The sequence below is a fragment of the Aplidium turbinatum genome, chromosome 3 (assembly GCF_918807975.1).
Source record: "Aplidium turbinatum chromosome 3, kaAplTurb1.1, whole genome shotgun sequence".
Taxonomy (NCBI): Eukaryota; Metazoa; Chordata; class Ascidiacea; order Aplousobranchia; family Polyclinidae; genus Aplidium; species Aplidium turbinatum.
In genome coordinates this window covers 31,000,992-31,024,511 of record NC_137474.1, presented here as the reverse complement: position 1 = coordinate 31,024,511, position 23,520 = coordinate 31,000,992, and the positions used below count along the sequence as shown (strand labels likewise).

The window sequence follows — 23,520 nt, the reverse complement described above, 5'->3', positions numbered from 1 at the left end:
TTTTGTAGATGTTCTAGTAGGCTACAGGGATGTCCAATCTGCGGCCCGCCTGAAATTTTTGTGCGGCCCACTAATCATTTTCACTCCAAGTAGTATTTTGAACTTTGAATGTTCATAGGTCAGTTGTGTAGTTCAATGTTCGAGCGAATAAGTAGCTTTACTAGGAAATTAAAACTTTTCACAGCACAACTAGAAGCTGGCACAATTGCATATTTTCGTAGTCTATCTGAAAGAGCTCAAGACTGTTCTGTAAACTATGAAAAGTATGCTAAGTTATGTGAATTACTGCTTTGCTTGTAAAATTGAAGATTTGCTTGAAGAATTTACAGTCAGATTTTTTGACTTTAAAAAGAGTGAAACTGAATTAAAATTATTCAGTGACCCAGTTTCATTTCAGTGTGATTGATTGATTGAATCTTTATCCTCGGACTGGAAAAGCTTCTTGCTGAGCTTAATCCTGGCAGTTTCGCATACTTGTAGAGACTTTGAATCACTGACGCAGGCCCGGTCGCGAAAATTTTTTTCCCACCAGATTTCTGTCTCCTTTACATATTTTGGTAAAAGTTTGTATTAAAACCGTGTGAATGCAACATTTTCTCGTTGGCACGGTTGGTTCAGTGGTTTCATCCTCTGCCTACTGATCGGGAAAACGGGGGTTCGACGCCCGTCGTAGTCATACTTTTTATTCTTTAAATTAATTTTTGCGGTGCACAAGAGCTTTTCAAAAAAGTAGGGTTAGGGAAAGCTTATATTTTATTATCATTGCACAATTTCATTGGCAAATAGTTATTTCGCAATCTGAATCAACCAATCTCTCAAAACACTTTCGGAAAATCTTACTTTTAGAGTGACTAGAATCAATGAGACAAAAATCTCGTGGGAAAAAAATTTCGCGGCCCGGTCACCGAGATTGACAGAGTGAAGTTTCCGATTGCTGATATCTTGTTGCCGTGGAACTATTCCATCCATTAGATTCCCTGAATGGAGAGCAGTCCTTAACGTGCGTTGCTCAAGCGCGCACCCCGAGAGTCGAACCAGCGCCGCTTTATCTTGAAGCTTCTTCGTTCCAAAAGTGACGCGTTAACCAATTGAGCTATCGGGGCAGATATAAAGCGCCACCCGAATTCCAACTTGAACTGCAAAGTCGAGAAAGTTTGATAACTATCCACAGAGAACACACTCTTCCTTTATTTTATAAAGAATTACGTTTATGTAATGAATTTAATAAATTAATTAGTTTGTTCAGAAATTTATTGTGCATGTCGGGCAACACATATTGTTGCGAGCAGTTATTTTCATCCATGAAAAACATCAAACTGCAGAAAGAAACAGACTGACCGACAAACACTTAGCAAACATCCTAAGAATCAAGACAATGTCCTTTAGCCTACTACAAATGTTGATAACATCTTAGCTGGAAAACGATGTCAAAAATATTGTAGAAATAAATTTTTGTTTCTTTCTATGTGTGTGTTATTTGTTCCTATTTTTAAAGATAAAATTAATAGTTTTTAATTGTTACTTTATGTAGGCTACCTATTTTTCTTGAAATTTAATAGGTTCTGCGGCCCATTGAATTATTTCAAGTGACAATGCGGCCCAGTATAATAAAAGTTTGGACATCCCTGTTCTATTACCTAAACTCTTAAACAAAATATAGCATTTCATTTGATGAGAATAATTTTACGTAAAACCGAGAAAAACGTTTTGCAGTTCTGCCAATTTTTGAATTTGTTAGTGACCCTCCAGCGCTGTCCGTATTGCAAGAAGAATCAAAAGATTTACACCTAAATGTTTTTCAACAACTAGAAGCGAGCATCATTGCCTTCCCTATACTACATGCAGAGATGGGCGTGATCTTGATCTTGAAGATCACAAGTGATCTTGAAGATCAAGATCGTGATCTTGATCTTGATCTTGAAGATCACTTTTTTTTTGGTGATCTTGATCTTGATCTAAGATCACTTTTTTTTTGTGTGATCTTGATCTTGAAGAACAATAAGATCAAGATCACTTTAAAATTGAAGTTTACTTACTAGAAAGAGGTATTTTTTTAGAACTCGTACTGTACAAAGTAGTTAGTGGCAACTACTAACAATAAGCCACAGTTAATATGATATGTGTCTAACAAAAGACGATTTAAAGTTCATCTCATCTGGTCACTGGTCAGTGTTGCCATTTCAAATTGAAAGAAGTTTTCTGTGTTGGTCATAATAAAGAAGTCAACTTCCGTGTATGGTACTTTATGTTGACTTATAATAAAAATGATTTAACTTTGTTCACAATTTTCATGTATGAATTTTAAAGAAATGTTTGCTTTCTTTGATTCAATTTTAGATGTTTCAAAAGTCTAGATTGGCGGTGTTAAAAAATCTGGACTCTAGCCGACTTTGGTCATGTAAAGTGGTTTATTGCAGCAAATCAACCAGACCAAGACTTGTTTAGGGTCTGAGTATGAAGTGGTTTATCTGACCGCAAACCTCTGAACGTTATTGAAAGCAGACAACAGTATCAAGGTTGCCAGAAGGGTAAATGGTGCAATAAACATTGACATAATACAGTGAAAGTTAAAACTACTTAGTAAAACGAATAAAAACTCCCACACGGACCAAACAAAAATTTGGTAAAAAATGATGCAGTTCAAAATTTATTTTCGTTTATTTATTATAAACAAAAAGTATAAAACTAATTGCAAATTTTGTGACTTTTTCAGTACTACTGTAATTAACCTCGGCCTTGGGTGTGACGTTGCGATTTTACGCAAACTACGTCAACAATTAATAGGCCTAATAGCAACAGTCACTAACTGATTACAATTCTTAGGCTAGCGTTCGAGTAGTTAAAAGTTAGCAATACTAACTATATACCTTTACCCAGGTGGCTTATAGTAATTATTTTATGCAACATCATTGATCAAAAACTTGATTTTTTTTAAGTACACAAAAAGTGATCTTGAAAGTGATCTTGATCTTCAAGATCACGATCTTGATCTTGATCTTCAAGATCACATAGTTTGGTGATCTTGATCTTGATCTTCAAGATCACCTATTCTTGGTGATCTTGATCTTGATCTTCAAGATCACCAATACTGGTGATCTTGCCCATCTCTGACTACATGGATGGTGGAATCTGCGTTTTCAGCTGTACTGGACGTTTTCAGTAGAGAGAGAAACAAATTGGACATCAATTATATAGCATCAATAGATTTTGTCAAAATTGATTTTGATTCCTTGTGCCAGAAACACCAATACCAAGTTAGTCGCTATTACTGTGAACTGTGAACTGTTCTATTGAGACTATATGTGTGCAGAGGTTCTAGGTTTTATTTATTTATTTGCCAAAGCTGTTCATATCCAACACAACAAAATAATAGGAATTATTATAATAAAGGCATGTAAAATAAGAGATACAAACATAAAATAAAGTTTAAGACCGCATACGAACAATTTTTTTGGAGACCATTCTCCCTATTCAAACTGCAAATGCACTAAGGTCACAGTGAGCCACTTTGGATGTAGTCAGTAAGAGCTCACTAAATATCCAACTTAGGATATACTGTTACAAATTAACATAGGCTACAATGAGCGTTGGAAGAGTTGAAGGTATTCAGAACGATAAAAACAATCAGATGACATCAGGTCTGATATAAAGCGATTTGTGGAGTGTGTGCAACGGTTGATAAACGAAAACATGTTTTCTCTCAATAAAGCATCAAACGTTGTTATATTATTCATTGCTTGATATTCACGGTCACGGGCACTGACATAACGAGGCAAATTGTGCAATATCCTGAAAGAATCATTGTAAGCCACACGCAATCGTTTTATACTGGAAGATCTAAACTTGTTCCACAACTGGGATGCATAAAACGACATAGGCTACAATAAGACCGAAATACAATGTTTTTTTACAGCGGGTGAGCATTTAGCAAAATGAGATTTTGCATTGTTTGCAGCCCAGTATTGACAGTGTACCTGCCTTGAAATATCATTTTCATCTGAGAGAGAACCCTCAATAAATACACCCAGACAGTGGCGTACGCAGGATTTTCTCAAGGGGGGGGGCCATTGAGAGTAGCGTAGCTAGGAATTTTTAAAGGGGAGTTTTTGACGACTGGCGGGCAAAGCCCGTCGGCGCTTTCTCTTAAGAGGACACCCAGCGGCCGGGGGTCTGGGGGACCTCCCCCAGAAAATTTTGAAAAATTACTTTGAATTTGGTGCATTCTGAGAGCATTTTCAACAAAAATGTGGCTATGAATATTCCTGTAAAATGGTGCTGTCAGGTGGCATAGCAAAAGGATAAGATCATGTTTTCTTCGGCATTTTTCGGAAATAAAGCTAAGTCTCAATGTTTTGTTGTTAATTCCTGGCTGAGATGTTTGAATGTTTGGTATTGGCAAAATTCGCTCTTTTAATGCAGTTTTGTTTAAAATTAGGCAAGTTTTTTTTAGACTGAAAGCATCATTCCCAAGCATAAAGAGACTGGAAGCATCATTCTCAATATCGTGACGTCACACGCGTGCCAAAGTGGGGTTGTAACCCCCAACCCCCCCCCCCCTTTGGCTACGCCATTGGCCATTGATATCCCAGACGTCTTTATGATATCCCAGTATAGTTTTAGTTTAGACTTTATCCATTTCTCTCTCACTAATCACTATAATAGGCTTACAGAACACTATGCTACATTGGCATACCTAGGGTGGGGTAGGTGGATTGGGCCATGTATTTCGCATTGGCTTAGTCTATAAAACAACATTGTTACAGTGATTGGTTTGACAAAGCAATGCAAAACATATTAAATGCCTTAATCTACGTCGTTAACCACTAAACCATTTTTAAGGGGGGGGCATGGCCCAATGGCCCCCCCCCCTGCGTACGCCACTGCACCCAGATATTCTACAAAGTCTGTGAACACAATTTCATATTTACCCAAATGTAGCAGAGGAGCACATGAAAGATAAAAGTTTTGGGGAGAATAACATACCAAATGACTTTTTAGAATTGAAAGTAATTTCACGTTCAACAGCATACTTATTGAATATTTATAATCCATGATGACAGAAGAAACGCTGCTGGCATAGGCCTAACTACGCTCCGATTCAGAATTAATGGATTTTGAATTTGGAAATAAAATAATGTGTTATAGCAAAACTTGTTTGTGTGGAGGCATGTAAAACACTTTTGGATTAAAAGAAAAGGCAATAGTAGGCTAATTACGTACGGTAATTTAAAATTGGCAAATTTCAACAATATGTTTACGATTGTAAAACAACAAGGGTGAACTCTATGGTAAGATTTCGTCACAGAGGTGAGTTGCGGAAATATTGAATAGTTGTTACTTCGCAGCAACTTGAAACTGATGCTATTTCTTAAAAGTTATTGTTGATGAAATCACCGGTTTGACGTCATAATGTAACTTTTTGCTAAAACGGAGAAAATTGAATGCCATCAATCGCTATTGAACAGAATCACTGGTGAAAGCTGCGGTAGGTCATTGGGTGAAAAACGATTTATCAATTATTTTAGTTCACAACACATGAGTTTTTTAAGGAACGCAAATATTATCAGAGAAAAACATTTTGCACAAAGTTGAAAAAATGGATAGCCTAACTAACTTATTCATCACTGGTCCCTACATGTGCATGAAGTTTTGTTAGAATAAAATTTGAAATTAAAATTATGTGTATTCAAGTAGTTAAAGTTGTGTGTGCAAATTAAAAGGGTTTACTGAATTAGTTAATTACGTAGCCTATTATTTTATTAAGGACTAAAGATTGAACACGCACTTGAGTTTTCTGACCTATGTTCAATACAGTTTCGACTAGTAGAGTTCATGAGGTGTCGACATAGCAAAGCGGTCCATCGGATTTTTTTTTTTAAATATGATCCGTGGGCAAAAAAAGGTTGAGAATCGCTGGTTTAACTGATGGTGTTGATGAAGCTCTCATTTTCTTTTGTGACGGGTTTCCGGTTGGTTATAAAGTGTAGCGTTTGCTGTTGATATCAGGGGTATTTAAAGAAGGGGATACGAAGGCTTTTATTACATCTGACAATAGAGGGGTTTTTGTTTATCGTAAATAATCTGTGTTTATCGTAAAATGACAATTGGCACTGATAGTAGTTTAATAAATCTTGTTATGACAACCTGCATTGCGCTATTAACATCAGGCCTGGATATTCACAGCATGCTCGTGGTTGCTTGTTAATTCAACTACCCATAATACTTGCTTTGCATCTAGCCTCCTGCAAAGGCTTTGTTATAAAAAACAGCTTACTTGTAACTTTTCAACTGTTTTTGTAAACAAGTATTCTTTAAATATACTCTACGCAACATTTGTTAACTGTCTTCTGTAGCTCATTGTACCAGCTGCACTACAAAACTTTCTACGATTTAAAAAAGAACCACATGTTTAAAGCACTACAAACTACCGCCCTGGTAGTGTCATGAGAATAAGGCAATCGCTGCGAGCCTTCATATCCCCTTTTCTAGATATCCCTGGTTGATATCTACAAACATTAAAGAGTATGCTATCTACTTTATATAGACTTATTCCCCTTTCTCTGTTAAGTTTTGCACCTGTTTTTTCCGTTGTGATAGTCTGAAATACAAACAAACTGAATCAAACCATTCAGCAGCCGCACCAAAGTCTAGTTAAAAAATTAATCTAAAAAACATTTAATATCGACTTGATTTAGATCGATTACTTCACAATGACCGTTCCCTTTTTCTTCACAAGAACACGCTTTTTCGTAGTTTTTTCACTTTAGTTCAATCGGGAAAGGTTGAGTTTTGAGGCCGAATTCACTGGTTCAATTCAGAAATAAAGTGAAAGCTGCAGCAAAAATTGTGCAGTTGTTCCAAATTTTATCACCATATCATAATGTGGTGTATTGCGTAGAAACACGCTGTATCGGTTGGAGCTTTTGTGTAAAAGCGGCGATACGGTGTTGCAGTGAACCAGTACCCTACTTTGTTCAACAAGAACTGGAAAGTTCCTTCAGCAGTAAAGATCAACTTTTGTGATTGGACGTCCGCTTTTAAAGCAGAAGTTTCATCAAGTCTGCTTTATCACAGTCTGTGACAATCAACAATTTGAAACGAAAAACTGCTGCACAAACATTCAATCATTTACCGTAGGTTGTCTGTTGACCTACTTGCACAAATAGATTTTGTGTGCTTGATGCGGCCTTGTCTAGTTGATGACCTGAATTTCATCAAAAGTTTGTAAGTATAACTATGTTATTTTATAGTGTAAATTATTGACTTTGTTGTTAATTAATAGGCTACGGTATCTTATAAATCTAGAATATTATTAATTCATAATTACAGTAGTTTTATCGCACTTTCATTGCAATGGGATAGAACATTGTTGTGACCAATTGTTTATGGAAAGTTGCAGCAGTCAATATTTCATCTTAGAGTATGCAACCAGGTACAACTAAATAGGTTACTGTATAAAAGAAAAATGGGAGCTGGTATACAAGTCCCCCTCCCCCCCCCCCCCCCTTGGGACTCATGACAAAGACAGGACTCGACCAAACATACGGTATAGGGTGAAACTACTTTACTTTTTCTTTACTGTTCACACACTTCAATCTACATGTTTTGGTCAATTCCTCTTTGTCACGAGTTACCAAGGGGGTGAGGGACTTGTATACCACCTCCGAAAAATGTACCTATAATTATACTATTGAAGTATTGATCATCCATCACATACGATAATAATTTAATACGGTACAGAATACGATACTCAACACGCACAGCTTTGCTAATGTGTTCTGGCCGCATAGTTGACTCAGGCTGGAGCGCCAGAGTTGACACCCTGTGCATTGCCACCATTGCGCTAATTCACGCTCCAGCAGAATATTATGCACCTGTTTGGAGTCGCAGTCGCTCGACACCTGCTCAAACATCTAGACCGAGTCATTGCCACTGCCGAAGGGTGGTAAAAGGAAGTCATGTTCATGACATGTATATTTGGGTGCAACCTAGTTCGTACCCTGAACAGTTCGTACCCTAAAATGATTGAGAGAAAAAAATTTAAAAAAGCCGAAGTCGCTGATCGCAGTTTAATAGCACAAAGCCGAAGTCACTGATCAGAGTTTTCGCGAACAACTCGAGGGTTAGCGGAAACTGCGGAAAAATATTTGTGGAAACTGCAATCAGTTAGGGTTAGAGAGCATAGATTACTCGATGGTTAGAGTTAGGTTAAGCGGAAACTGCGGAAAAATGTTTGCGGAAACTACGATCAGTTAGGGTTAAAGCATAGATTACTCTATGGCTAGAGTTAGGGTAAAGGTTAGCGAAAACTGCGGAAAAATGTTTGCGGAAATTGCGATCAGCGAGGGTTACGGTTGAAGCATGGTTAGAGCATAGATTACTCTAAGGTAAGGATTAGCGGAAACTGCAGTTAGCGGAAACTACGGAAAAATGTTTGCGAAAACTGCGATCAGTTAGGGTTAGAGCATAGATTAGTCTATGGTTAGAGTTAGTGTTAGCAAAAAGTGCAGAAAAATGTTCGCGGAAACTGCGATCAGCGAGGGTTAGCGTTTTGTGCTATCTTTCGATCTTTTCAGGGGGAAAATTTTAAAATGTTTGCGGAAACTGCGATCAGCGACTTTCGTTTTCTTAATTTCTTCTCTCGATCTTTTCAGGGTACGAACTGAGGGTTCGAACTGTTCAGGGTATGAACTAGGTTGCATCCTGTATATTTGACTACAAATTTTTTTTATAAATGCATGGGTTGTGGTTGTTTTTCATCTGTACGATACTTAATATTGATTTTGTTCTATCAACCATAGAAATCACAATTAGCTAATGACCAATCTAAAATGTAGCCTATTCAACTTTGCGATGGTTGTGAGTTCAAATTTGTAGGTAATGAAGCTTAGTAACATTTTTTTCTGTTGTAAAATAGATATATTGCAAGTGTTGTTGCAAAGAATGGGTTGTATTTTGATTATAAAGTATTTTCTTCCAGATATCAACAAACAACATATTTTTTCTTGGCAACAATTATACTTAGTTATGCAGTATAGCGACTGCAGCCTCTGAGGGTGTGGTCATTATATGTCATTCAAGCATGACAATGCATTTAAGCAGATGTTTTTGTGAATCCTAAGGTTAAGCATGCAGCATAAACACAAGAAATAGGCAACAACAAAAGGAAAGAATAGAATAAACAAGTGTTCAAAAAGCTAGTATTATTATGTGCACAATGTACATGTACAATTATACATCCACAAAATCTGCTCATTAATAGTAAAAATGTAGCATAGCCTATACTATAAATCATTTCCTCAAACTACCAGTAAGCTAGTAAATAACTGTGCTAAAAAACCATGTCTGAGTAGACAGTGTAAAAATCGTTTCAGGCAACTCTTTGTAGTTGAAAAAAGTTGCTTATATCTTCAGTGGCAGATTTTCATTCATTGCATTTTTTGTGGTGATTGTACATTTGAATCTCATGGGATATTACATGGTTCAACAATCAACATACACGAGGTAGTCTGCTTGCATGTGCTTCAGATGCAAACAAATATGTTTGGTCTTTAGCTAAGCACCAGGTCTTCAACCAACTCTAGCTATATTTATTTCTGGTTTTGAGTTATTGTTGTTTTCTGTGTAAGGTAAGAAAATTATCTTGGTTGATTGGCATTTTTGTCAGTTGACAAATACATCCATGCTAAGTTTGCTCAACAGGAAACTATTTTGAATGTTTAACTGTAGTATTCAACTGTCGACATGTTTTACAGGTTTTTTGTAGTTTTATAACAGTTTTACAGTTTAATTAGAAGCGATTCTTTTTTAAATTACAATCATAGGTTATATCACCAGTTCATATAAAATTGGTTTAGCAAGTAGCCTTCTTCCATCATGGTAAGTATATCCTGTTATGATGAATGGTAATAGCAGTATTTCGTTTCTCATTTTATCATGAAATTTGGTACAAATGGTTTGTGAGTTTGTCATATCATGCTCTGTAAGTATTTGAAGTAGGTTGCAGGGCTGCAGGCCTCTAAGCTTTATTTTTCCGGCGGCCAAATTCTTTTTTTTTTCGTTTACTCTGGTAAGAATAATGCAAGCAAGGTCCTAAAACATATTTGCAGTGGTCTTGAAATGCACTGCTTCCCGATAGTGTTCGAGTTTATATAGGTTGATGCTCAGACTTTTTACAAAACTTTTATCAACAATATCTCTCGTTTGTCATTTGCTTGTGAGAAACTTTGCCTTATGCAAAAAGGATGCAAGTGAAGCGAAAAAAGTTTCATGTACAAATGCAAATGGAGAATTGAAGTTCTAAATACGAATTTAAGTTGAGAAATGTTGGCTTGTGGAAACCGGTGACTAAACATGGCCTCCTGGCGTGATAGTTTTGGAGACCACTTAATTACTGCTCGGCAGCGACGATTGCCGGGAGCTTAGAGGCCTGGGTTGATGTTTTAATTATTATATAAAAATGTTCAAAAATGATTCATTAACATTACTAACAATTCTTTTATGAGCTTAAAGTCAAGCCATGAGTTTTTTGCGTTATTTCTGTGTCTGCACATCATGATCTCTATTTTTTACTCTTTGTAAATAGTAATTTTTGAAACAAGTGGTGCATTTTTTTTCCAGAAAAGTTTGAATAACAACAGCTCAATTGTTTTAAATTAATGAATGTACATGAAGTTAGGAGTTACAAAAGAAGCAAATGTGTTGGAAATGTATGAAATCATTTTAGAGTTAATGGTAATGAAATTGCAGTTCTTTCAAACCATTAAAGCTCTTAAGGTGTTTTTTTGATTAGGCCTATGTTGTTTGACATCACATTTCTAAAATTTTATTTTGTGACGGTGTGTTGCTTGCATTATTGGCAATGACTGAAAGTGGAAATGAAAATGAACTTCCTTGCCTTCCAATCCGCTTTATCTATTCTAAATCTTCACTGAGTGCAAACTTGGATATGATAAATAAGGCTATTTTTGTATTGTGATCCTTCAGAGATGTGTTGGTTGTTATGGTGCTGCTTTGAGCTTTATTTTGATTGCTATATGCTGGGAAGAAAGCCGGAAGAGTCATGTGTTACTGACAACTACAAGCCACAGCTGTTGTGTTTGTGCTACTACACAATTCGTCTGCTGGACGCTTATATATTCACACTAAAGTTAAACTTAAAAAGTACTGTTAGTTTTACTATGTAACTGATTGAAAACATTTTTCCAAAAGTGATCCACGTCTTTCAACTGTGGAAGCATGGTCGAAAGAAGTCATATGTCTGGTGTGCGATCTCAGATTTAATCAACAACTGAAAAAGTTGCTACATGTTGTGACATAATTGACTGGCAAACCTGTCTTCATCAAGTTAATAATGAAGCTATAAAAAGCTAAAACAGCTCAGGGGTCGATCTTAACTTTTTTTTTCACTAGTCCACCGGACTAGTTGCTCCCCGTTTTCACTAGCCCGCACGATTTTTCACTAGTCCGACCAGTTTACTGACTTTTCACATGTCTGATGATGTATTAAGATAAGTGTTTTGGCTTAGACTGAAACTAACTAAAGTAAAGGCTTTCAGATTTCAGTACGCACAAGAGAGCAACAATACGCACAAAAACACCTTCTCGTACTACAGACGCAAACAATGCAATTTTAAAACATATAAAATAAATATGGCATGCGTTGTGCTTAATATTTATTTATGTTTTAATATTACATTGTGTGCATCTGTAGTACGAGATGACACACCACTCGCCAGGGTGATACAATACATAATATTCGTTCAATTTTTTTTTTTTTAATATATTCGTTAATTTTGCTAACTGCTGCTTGCTGGCTTCTCCGTGCTGGTGTGCTCATTACTACAACATGTTGTCGTGTCTAGCAACGTTGCGAGAAAAAAGTAGTCACATGCTCAGTTGACCGACTTTGCAGCCTTCTTCGTGCAATTTCGCCTCTGGCAAGCAAATTTTTGCAGTATTTCAGAGTGACGTCGCCAATCGCCATTTTGCAAACCAAAACTTTTCACCGGCGAATATTTTTACTAGCCAGTTGGACTAGTACTGCAACATTTCTACTAGTCCGCGCAAATGTTGACTAGCCAATGGCTAGCGGACTAGCGTAAAGATCGAACCCTGCAGCTTGCTATCAAATCAAGTTCATTGTTCAAGTGCAATTTTTTTAATTTCTTAACTAGATGTACTTATTGTATTGAATAAAAAAAAGTCAGCAATTTTGATTAAAAATGACTACTATTTTCATAAGGTTGCTTTCATGCTTTGCAATCTTATGACAATGATTTTTTAAATGGTGGTATGTTATATTTGTTCAGGAGTGGATAGAACACCCAAACATTGCTTACTGGCTGTGCATGGTCGCAAACTTGTTCCAAAGCCTCATAAGTATAACCGCATTGATAGTTTTTGGTAAGTTAATTTTCTAGATCTGTTTGTTTTTGTCAAATATAAGATGTCAATGCACTTGTAGAAAATGACCATAAAAATCCTCAATTTCTTGAGTAAACATCTCTGTCAGTTGCAAGTGTTTAACTTGTGTTTTGTTTGCAGGTGTCCAAGGCCAGGTTAATACTTTGAGACATGTCGGAAAAGAATACAAACTCGTTAGTATTTGTCATTGGTTTAATTAAATATTCTTCTGCTTTGCCTGTGTTTAAGCGGTTATGAACTATATTTCCAATTTCCGGTAATAAACTTTTGAAAATGCTTGTTTGAATGTTAGTTTGTGATTATGTCATGATTCTTTGGTCACTGTAACTTTAAATTACGATACTACTACTATTGTATTGTAGAGCTTGTCTGGTAGAGTAGACAAAGCGAAGATATTTGTCATAATCGTTATTTTTAAGTTAGAATGAATCAGTCTTCGAAATTAGCATATTAATTTTGGGTAAGATTCAGTAAGTTAATTTTGGGTTGATTCAACGTTCGAGTCAACACAAATCGATTTAATTTTCCCGGCGGGTTACGCAGCGTAACAGCAATGCCGAATAAGAAATTTACGTTTGTTTTACATTAATTCGACATCTAGCGACGTTGAATTATCATAAAATAACGTTAATTGCTCAACATGGTACCGGTAACGTATTAAAAACTCCCTGCGAGAAGATTGCCTCGATTTACGCATAAGCTAACATAATTTCTGCACAATTGGGACACTGCGAGCAACACAAAGTCTGTTTTATAAAGAACTAGTCAGAATCGGTATCATCAGGTGCTGTATCAGCTGAACCAGATAACGAAAAGCGAGGCGCAATAAGGAGTAGATGCTTACAATAATTTGACGTCTACTGGCGTTAAATCAATGCAAATAGATAGGGTGACATTTCTATAAAAGATTCAGTTCTCCCAGCTGGGCACGTAAACATCCAGCAATAGTAAGATTGAATCATCCTAGTATGGTGTAATGTAAGAAGATTAGTTTTTTTTGTAATCTTGTGGCCTTTACAAAAGCTCGTGTGGCTTCGGCATTTTTATTGCCGACGCTAATGCGCCATTCATGCATCTGCATCGGTAATTGCCGACGCTAATTTCGCAGACTGCTGAAATGGTAACGCTGATCTAGTAGTACAGTCAAACTGGCAAATGCGGTCGGACAGTTTTTATGCTAATGCGCGATCCATCAATTTAGACTTAGAGTATAAAAACAAGTATTAACCGACGATTAAATTCGATAATATCAAACCTCCATCTACACTCTGACTACAAAAAATAATTATGCCTATATCACTTGACAGTTAAGAGTAATCATTAATCAAGCATAGATTTCAACACCAAATTTTCGCGCAAAATCAACTTTAGGACCGGTTTTGCGAACTTTGATCTGCCGTTTTGCAAGGCAACGTGATAGAGTTAATTTGTGCTTTAGTCCAACGTAGAGTGGTTGCACTTTAACCTGAGTGAAAAAAATTCTACTTTCTGGCTTTTCCAATTAAAATCATTAATCAGTGCATTCGAAAAGGTTTTTCAGAATTTCTTTATTGCGCGGTGACGCACATTTCTATGGTAAGCAACTTTAACCTCGGTTCCTACTTTTTTCTCCTTTATTCTCTTTTAAATACCGGCGCGCGTATTTTTGCTCCTCGATGTGTTGGAATTACGCAATTCATTATGACACAACCGAAGACTTAATTTATCACATGGCTCAGTTAAATAGACGAAAACACTAAAAAGAGGTTGTGATTTTGTTTTTAAAAGGTTAGAACGAGCAGCTTAAGAAAATATGGTTTAACAATAACTATTAATTACGCCATATATTTAACTGGTGTTATACAGTTTATCGCTCATTTGTACCGTACTTTTTGGTTAATTAACTGCTATCGCAAATAAAGTTTTTTATTAGAAATAAGGGTATCTGCTTGACTCGAAGACTCATGGTCTCTTCGCAGATCCCCGTTGCTGGGAATTTTTACTATTACTGCTGTATTTTTGTTTACTGTTTGTACCAACAACGAAATAATCCAATCAACAATGAGGTAACGGTACCGTGATAAAACTTTTGTGTTAAAAAAACGTATTTTTTTGAAAAACTAGTAAATGAATTGTCAGATCTAGAGTTAAAGTTTGACAATAAGTGGCAGATTTATTCGCTGTTTAAAGACGTAATTCACTATTTATCATGGCCCGCGCATTCGCAAATCCATGAGCGCATTAGGCCAACGCGCGACGCGCATTCATTTATAGTGCATATTGCATATGCAAAGCTGTGGCATATGCAAAGCTGTGGCATATGCATTGATTCTGAAGTGGTGATGTTCAGTTTATAAATATCTTATTTTTTTATACAATCTCTGCAGTTAAGTTTATTTATTTTACATTATTGATATGAAAATTTTGTTTTTCAGGCCTTTCTCTGGTGGAGGTAGGTCAGGTATTCTTGTGTTTGCATCACCACATAATGCAGAAACTGCAGTGAGATGTATTAAATGATTATATGGCTAATGTGGTCTTGTATGGGAAGATTTTACCAAGGATTCCAAAGGCGTATCTCAAGCACTACATGCGCTGCATCAGAAATCAGAATCCGTCCATAAAAAATTACTCATTTTAAATTGTTATAACATTGAAACGATGTAAAAGATCAAGTTGAACTTTAGTAGCCAATAGTGTGGATATTTTTGTGTGTATAATACAGTAAATTGAGCTTTGCGTTTAAATTTGAGTGCTTACCTGTTGCGTAATATTCAGTTCGCATTTACACAATCTGCATACACGCCGTTCAACAATCAACATTCTGAAAGTAGCAGCCAAACCTTTTCCATTCACACCTTATTAAGAGTAAATAACTCTGCTGTAGTCACATCCAGATGGCTTATATATAATTTTATTGTAGCAATAATTACATTTTATCACAGGCCTCGAAATTTGTACTTTTTTCTGGCGGTCAAGCATGTCCTACCGGACTGCCCCTTTCAGCGGACATTTAATGTCTCAACCGGACATATTTTTTACATGTAGATTTTGGTACAAAATCACACTACAGTATTGTGAAGTCGTGTTTGTAGAAAGAAGATTTTCTACAACAGAATAACTCTGCAATGGTTGATGGCTTAATTAACCGACCCTGAAGTATACTGGAGCAGATTGCTTGCAAATAAATCAGTGCGTTAATGACAGTCGTGTAATGACGCAATAAACACAATTGAAAACAACAATCCAAATTTCCTTATTACAAAAGCAACTACGATCACTTATTCCGTGGTTTTCGCATTATAGAATCGTTGTGCCAAGCGATTAGCCTACTGCCGGCGCGGGGTTGTAAATCTCCATGTCAGGACCGTCCAGACAAATGCGCATTAGTGACTCAATAGTGTTAGCTATTAACTAACTAACACAATAATGTTAGTCTAATACCCTCCCTTCTGTGCAGAAATTCTATTTCTATCAGTATCAGCGTGAATAAGGTCGCCTGCGGAACCCAGCTGAGACTTGCTTCTCTGTGACGTTTCTTTTTAACAAACGATTAATGTAACGCAATAATCCTCATTGTTAAAATTAGAATACATATCCTGCCGAAAAGTTCAGACAACTTTATTTCAAGGCAACATTGCAAGGCGTTGAAATGATGTAAAAATGGCTACTTTTGCCATCAGCTCGTTAACCACGCCACTCTAATGGGATCTTTAAAACAATTGCCTGTACTAGTATTGTTTCAGCTCCGTATTTGTTCGCTTTAAACGGTTATAGGCAAATTGTTCGTAAGCAATTGTTCGTAAAGCAATTGTTCGTAAGCAATAATTGTTTGTAAACTGTTTTTCGTAAAATGAAATCCGTAAAACAATTCTTCATAAAGCATTTCTTCGTATACATCATATTTTAACTGCATGCACGAAAAAATGCTTTAGGAAGAATTGTTTTACGAAGAATTAATTTTACAAACAATTGTTTTACGAACAATTGCTTACGAACAATTGCTTTACGAACAATTTGTCGGACACCGCGTTAAACAAACAATTGTAACAATTCAAATTTAAAATATATTTTTGCTGCATTAGCTCTATTTTTGTCAAGAATTTTGCGGCGGTCATTTATGACCGACCAATGAGTCGGCTTCAGCAGACATTCAAGGTCATTCCGGAGGTCATGACCGCCGGAATTTCGAGGCCTGTTATCAGATTAAAAACTCTGTGTTCCATAATAAATTTACTATTTCAAGTACTTAACTACATGATTTATTCTCTTTCTTTGCTCCTCCGCTTTTTGAAACAGTCTTTGTTGATAATATTGTTCACGAGATTGACTAAAATAACCTCTCATTGAACATTGTAATATTTAACAGCAACTCCAACAGTGACAACCAAAAAGAACGCTCCACCAGGAAAGAAAAAGGTGACTTGATATTGCTGCCGTTTTAGTGCTGCATTGATGGTTGGCGACCTGACCAATTTTTCTAACTTTATTGAGTAAAAATATTGATATCAGTGATCGTTTTCAACATTTTTTGATTCACAACCAAAATTGGTTTCAATGATAAATATTCAAGTTTTTTTTTTATTTAAACCCTATTGGTTGAGGTTTGACTAATTCATTTTTGTTTAATAGGTTATTCGGAGGCTGGTAAAAAATGCGAAAACAGGAGAAATTTTAAAAACAGAAATAGTCCGCATCGACACCAACGGGGAGACCACCATCACGTCATATCCGGCTGGTACACCTGTTCCGAGTCTGGGCTCACTACAAGCAACAGGTGGGAAACGTTTATAGTCAAGTTTTTTTCATTTGTGCTACTGGTTATATCGTGAAGTGTCATTTTTTGTGTTCCATGCTGTAGCTCTTGGACTTTCGCCATGACAGTACTGCCTCTCAGTGAATTTCAATGACCAGTGTAGCTGAATAATATGTTAGTCTATGTTAATGCGTGCACCCCTATGAAAATTGTTTAAAATGCAGTAGAGTGATTTTTCATGAGTATCACTTCCAACTGATACTCATGAAAAATCACTCCACTGCATAACAGTAACAGTGTAACTGTAAAAACATAATCGATATATATAATATTTAACAAACTAATTTGCTAATTCCATGTATTCTGAGCCATGATTAGTTGCCTACTTCTAATTGAGGCTTGAAATGTAAATGAACCTTGCAAATGAGACACAACTAAAACTACAACGAATATTTGGTTCGTTATGTACATTTGCCTGTTTTTCGCTTTTCTGCTTTTCCACGTCAGCCCGTCAGGCTTTTGAACAAATTTAAAGTGTCAACTATTCGTTTGATACGTTTTAAGACAAACGTTTTGTTTCAGCCGCTGCTGTCAAAAAATCGTCACAAATCACTTCACCATCAGCTGGGAATAGGAAGATCGACAGGTGGCTTGTCACATAAACATATTCTTTTATAGTTTTTAAAAATGTCCTAGCATCAAGATTAATATTGTGGCACTGGTCGACGTGGTCGTTCTTCATGATTTTATTATCATTTGAAGTTAGTCAATATTCATTGTGTTTTTGTCTTAGTATAATTATTGTGCACTAATTTTTGGTAAAAACTGAAGTTATTTGAGTACGTCCTGCCAGCATTGCTTAGATACACGTTGCGCAACATTGTAAAGCTGCAATGTGTATAATTTCAGTTCGAGAAGTGACGTAGGGCCTAGTGTTCCAGTGAACGTGCCTGGCCTTGAGGACTTGTTGGAGAAGGAACAGGAGTTGCTCAAGGCAAAATCGAAAAGCTTAATGGAAGAGAAAGGATCTGCTGATAAAAAGGTGGGAGACTGTTGCAAGGCCGAGTGAGCTCCCCTAAAGACTACCATTACAAGCTGCTCTTGTATGGCTTGCCTTACTTAAACGTTGAAATATTTTTGATACTTTAACAATTTCGGTAAACATGCATAGTGGCCCTTCCAGAAGTAAAAATTTTCCGGATCTGTTGGCAAAACTTTAGGCCTTAATTTTTTTTACTTCTCTCAAGACAGCACTTTTTTGCATTGTGTTGTGCTCATTACACAATGGCTGCGAATATGCTGCGAACCGTTGTTTTAACAATGGCTATGGCTTCATTATGTTCTTCTTGGTGTTGTTTTTATTTTATGCCGTTGATTTTCGCAGGCTCCCGACGAGAGTTTAGAAACAGCTCTCATCTCTTTCATGAAGAAACGGAAACAACAACGCGATCCCAAATCGCGACGACGAGGCCTCGTGGCGAGCACGATGTCCCGACGAGCTGATAGTGATGAGGACGCTGGTATGCATTGTGATTTAATAATAGATCATTGAACTCGTCGCCGTCTTGTACCATCGTCGTCATAAAGGTTATCGGCGATGGACCATCATATTGGTCTGTTTTCAGACAACCTTTGTAGTTTTTCTTTGTTGAATCTGAAAGGATGTAGTTGATTTTTCCCTTTCCACTGAGAACCTTCTCGAATATTTAGCAATGTTGTGTGAGAGCTTTTTTAGTATTCAAATGTCCGCCTCTGTGCTATTATTGTTTTTCACCTCTTTATTGCGTGGAAGTTTCCACAAAGTTTAACTTGTAAGTCATTGACAATTCATTTTAAAATGTATTTTCCAGAGAATAAAGTGCGTGTTTTTCTATAGCGGTGTATCCATCACCAAAAACATTATATCAGTATATATTTTATAGGCCTACATTCTGTTTAAATAAGTGCGTTCCTTCAGATGATCCCTTTTAGGTGAAGCAGGCTGTTTGGTTTTATTGAGAGAGTCTTATCTGCGCTTGCTTTTAGAAAATATGGATGATGACAATGATGGAGACAAGGGGGGCCAAGGTGGCATGGACGAAGAAGAGGAAAACAAGAAAAGGAAGGAAAGGCACAGGTCGGTGCCGTGCAAACGTACATTCGCACAATGTGTTTATTTTGTAGTCAGTTTTTTGGTCGACGTTGCATATGATAGCAGGCTATCCTAACTTCAATTTCTTAATTTAGTTTAACAAGTTTTGTATTTAGTGATGCGTCTCAACTGTTCATGCACTCAACGTACAGGCCTCCGGTTATTCTAGACACTTTCAATTTTGCTTAGAGAAAATCCTTACAGAAACCTGCTGTTCGTTTTAAGTGACCATGTTCGCTTTTCATGTGAACGCTCTTTTAAAACAAAAACTCATTGAGCTCATATTTGTTGCATTCACGTGACTTGTTACGTCATAATGTGTTAAAGGCGACGTCGCGAGAAAAAGCACAGAGAGAAGCCAGCATCAAGCAAATATAACGAGGTTAGCTTATGTAACTGTCACAAACTTATTGCCGACTTAATGGCTTGGCAGCTAGTGCGGTCCGCTTTCATATCGGTACATAAAACATATGCGTTCAAAACCTTCGTTGTTGTTATGTCATCAATAACTGTCATCAAATACCACATTCTTTCCTGTTTAGCATCCAGCTTTGAGTCATATGATTTAGTTTATATTTGTTTTAGTATGTACTTGCTACCTAAGCTTTTCCTTTAAAAACACTGAGAGCAACATCTGTCTTGACACTATGGATGTAGCGTGATGAAGCACACACTGTTGTAGTTTAGAATTAATTCTTGTCTGCTGTTTCACTGCTTAAAACTATGTACTTAAACTTGAGCATTTATCACTTTGTTAGCATCAGGACAGTGGGATAGATGCACCCAACGATCAAAGACCGTATGATCCTGAAGATGAGGAGCACGAACTGCATCCTCTTGAAGAAGCGGAATTGTTGGCAAAGCAACTTCAAGCTTCTGCAAGTTTAAAACAACGTAAGCCGCCATGTGTTACTGAACGAGTGGAATTTCTGGTACTTTGTTCACTTTTGTGATATTCATTCAGAGCAGTTCATTTACCGATTGCGTACCACAGACTAAGTTCTCATCCTCATGAAAGAATGCTCTCAAATAATAAAAGATAATAAATTTTGGGTTTTTCTGCCTGACTAAAATTTAGAAACTTTTGTATTCTGTGTACCCATGTGAAGCTCTGTCGGAGTTAAGTCCGCAGCTCCGCACTACCATTCGGATTGCTCTTGAGCATAAACTCACTTATTGCAACACCCCACACATAAACTTTTGAATCATGCTGGCCAAACCTATTTTGATAAAGCGGATTCCTGGTACCCCTTTCCAATCTCCCTTTTCAACTTTGGCATAGATTTGGAGATAGTTTTGTGAAGTGAAGTATTGTTTTTGGAAGCTCTTACCGCCACGTCATGTAATAAATTTACAGAAGAGCAAACTCAAGAAATGGATGAAGACGTAGCGGATGCGCCGTCTCCCATGGATGACAAGCCTCCTCTTAGTGATATCAGTGATGATGAGATCGACAAGCCAAAGAAGAAGAAAAAGAAACACAAAAACAAGAAAAAGAAGAAAAAACGTCAAAAACACAGAAGCTCGGACGCTGAAGATGACCTGTCCGATAGATCCAACAAAGACAGGCGATCCTCCGAAGAAAGAATGAGAAGAGACTCCATGGAAGTTGGCCTCAAAAAGGAAGACATTGATCGTGATGTCGCGAAACGGAGCCTGAGTAGAAGCAGGTGTGTTTGTATTGCTCATGTCTGTTAGCATTAATATATTCCCAAACGTTTCAACCATTCACTTGTATTTGTTTAGTTCCCGCAGCTTTTCTTCACTGAGCATCTCTACCGTTTCATCTGCATTCAGTGAATCGTTTGACTTTGCGGGAACTATGCCTATGGGGATGGACTTTGCGGTACGTTCATTTTATCAGCTCAATGTTTCGGCCATTTCAAATTTAGTAAAGGCTTGTTCCAAATCCAAGCAAGCTGAGTGATACGCATTTTTTGTTCGCAATATGTTACACATTCATGTGGTACCACGTCATGCTTATCTGTTTCATTTTGTAGCTTAAACAATAAATGCTATTACAGTAGTACTACAAAAAAGCAAAAACGCCAAGTAGATCAAATTACATCAAGTTCAGTTACTATTTTTAATAACCTCTACACTACAGTCTACACTCTAGTGACTCTACTGCACAGTCTACACTCTACACTACAGCCTGTTTTACCCTTTACTGGGGGAATTGTCAGAAGATCCTTATTTCAATAGAATGTTTTGAAATAGAAATTTTGTGTTGGACTGTCCGTCTCTGAACATTGCACGCTTTAAGTCACTGAGAGCAGTGGGAATTTTTGGTTATTTACAAAATTAATTGGATGAAAAATCTATAAATTGATTGAAGTATAGTAGTAGTGCGTGTTTGAAGTGTACGTTCAATTCTGTTATGTCTCTGTCTTATTACATTTTTGCAATGATACGTATGTTGCTTCAGAGAGGTGGATTTCGAGGTGCTTTCCGTGGGCGAGGGGGTTTCGTGCCCTTCCGCGGCCGGGCCGGGTTTCGAGGTTACCCGCGTGGTGGACCACCCCGTGGAGCGTTCAGAGGAGGGCGCGGGGGATTTCCAGGTACTAGAGTGACTCTATAAATTATGTAATTTTTCAAACCAACACCTGGTCCCAACAGGCTCGTTGATGTGGAATATTTTTTTTGAATTGAAACATCTTAGTCATTCTTGCTATCTTTAAACGTTGTCTGTGAAGTAATCAATGCCGCTGTGACAGCATAAGGCGTGTGCTTGATTCTGTTGTCTGTTATAGGAGTTACCGCAGTCAGATCTTGCAGAACATGTCATGACACACCTGCTTTAAATTTAATTAATTTATGTGGAAAGTGTACAATCGAGCAAGAGTACAAAGAACACCATTCATGTTTTCAGGAATGTTCCCCGAAGGAATGGACCCAATGGCCGGACCGATGTTTATGGGTCCTGGAGGACGAGGAATGTGGAGAGGAGGTCCATGGGGACCTATGATGGGCGCGGGACGAGGATTTAACCAGTTTGAAGAGGGAGGAATAGGAATTTATGTGGAAGATGAAAGCGACAAGTCACGGAAGAGCAGGAGCTACAGGTATTACTGCAAAACTGTGATGATTGTCTGCCTAATGATATATTGATCAATGACCGTTTGAAAACTGCCGTAAATTCGCCAAATAAATCTGCGGATTGCGAAAACGCGAATTTGTGTCACACTTGTGTTTAGATTGTAAAGTCGAAAGGCGTTTTTGATGGGTAGTTGATAGCATGATCCTTTTGTTGCTTTTCAGTTTGTATAACGATGATAATCCGGTTTATTTTGTAGCTCCTATTCTTCATACTCCTCTCGATCACGCTCCCGGTCAAGAAGACGCCATCGTCGTCGCCATCATTCCAGCAGCCGCTCTTACTCTTCATATAGTAGATCCTCTCGATCTTATAGCCGATCCTACTCAAGATCAAGTCGCTCCTACTCCAGATCATACTCCCGCTCCTCATCTCGCTCTTATTCTTCTCGATCAAGAAGTAGATCCAAGTGAGCTTGCATAAGTTCATTGGTTATAACGTTTTTGTAATATCGTTATTAATTTTTATTCTTACTTGTACTTGCTGGTAGTATGAAACTCATCGGTCATCATAAAGGTAATGTGTGGTTGAGCTACATCAAGATCTGTCTATGAATGGCGTTTACCTCGTTGAACGCATGAAAACAATTTATTCTCCCTGAACAAAGCATGTTGGTTATGTCATCGATCGTTAATGTTCACATCTTCCGCGTCTCTTTCAGGTCTAAAGCAGCAGGTTGGAGTACCAGTGAAGGCTCAAGAAGGTACCACGTAGAGTATTATTACTGAATGAGAAGTAACATATTTGCACTCAAGTGGCTAAACATAAATGTTGTACGTATGTAGTATATCGCTGTAAGACTCGGTGTAATCATTTTAGTTTTAGTCTTTACACAGCACCTGCTTTGGTGCATCTTATTCTTAAAAGCAAAATCTTTTAGGGGCAGTCCGCACTTTCGCGACATCTACTCGAAGGGGGCCACCCAGCAAGACAACAAACCCGAAGAAGAAGTCCCCTGGTGGGCTGAATTCGACAAGACATATGAGCTGCAAAAGAAGGCAGAAACGGTAACGTTTCTTCTGACGGTGGCTTGTTTTGTCTCTATACATTCAAGTACTTTGTATTTTAGTCCAGGGCTTGCTTTACTTTGATGTAGTAATGACTTTCCATAAGCTTGATGGCCTCCCCATG

The 23,520-nt window shown here is 37.3% G+C and overlaps 1 protein-coding gene across 4 annotated transcripts in view; it reads left to right on the top strand.

The window, feature by feature from the left end:
• Positions 1 to 6,787: 6,787 nt before the first annotated feature.
• LOC145765986 (uncharacterized) overlaps positions 6,788 to 23,520 on the top strand; it is a 33,540-nt gene continuing 16,807 nt past the window's right edge. For 3 of the 4 annotated variants that reach the window (XM_082577639.1, XM_082577638.1, XM_082577636.1), the window contains exons 1-19: positions 6,788 to 7,224; positions 12,312 to 12,405; positions 12,547 to 12,599; positions 14,841 to 14,857; positions 16,775 to 16,824; positions 17,038 to 17,182; positions 17,744 to 17,807; positions 18,071 to 18,203; positions 18,546 to 18,681; positions 19,187 to 19,277; positions 19,620 to 19,674; positions 20,051 to 20,186; positions 20,650 to 20,962; positions 21,039 to 21,138; positions 21,721 to 21,853; positions 22,165 to 22,357; positions 22,589 to 22,798; positions 23,051 to 23,092; positions 23,270 to 23,396. In XM_082577639.1, coding sequence (XP_082433765.1) covers positions 12,577 to 12,599; positions 14,841 to 14,857; positions 16,775 to 16,824; positions 17,038 to 17,182; positions 17,744 to 17,807; positions 18,071 to 18,203; positions 18,546 to 18,681; positions 19,187 to 19,277; positions 19,620 to 19,674; positions 20,051 to 20,186; positions 20,650 to 20,962; positions 21,039 to 21,138; positions 21,721 to 21,853; positions 22,165 to 22,357; positions 22,589 to 22,798; positions 23,051 to 23,092; positions 23,270 to 23,396 — 1,968 coding nt within the window. In that variant the 5' untranslated portion in view covers positions 6,788 to 7,224; positions 12,312 to 12,405; positions 12,547 to 12,576. Of the gene's footprint in view, positions 7,225 to 12,311; positions 12,406 to 12,546; positions 12,617 to 14,840; positions 14,858 to 16,774; positions 16,825 to 17,037; positions 17,183 to 17,743; positions 17,808 to 18,070; positions 18,204 to 18,545; positions 18,682 to 19,186; positions 19,278 to 19,619; positions 19,675 to 20,050; positions 20,187 to 20,649; positions 20,963 to 21,038; positions 21,139 to 21,720; positions 21,854 to 22,164; positions 22,358 to 22,588; positions 22,799 to 23,050; positions 23,093 to 23,269; positions 23,397 to 23,520 lie in introns of all 4 variants that reach the window. The other variant, XM_082577637.1, reaches the window with a different exon arrangement.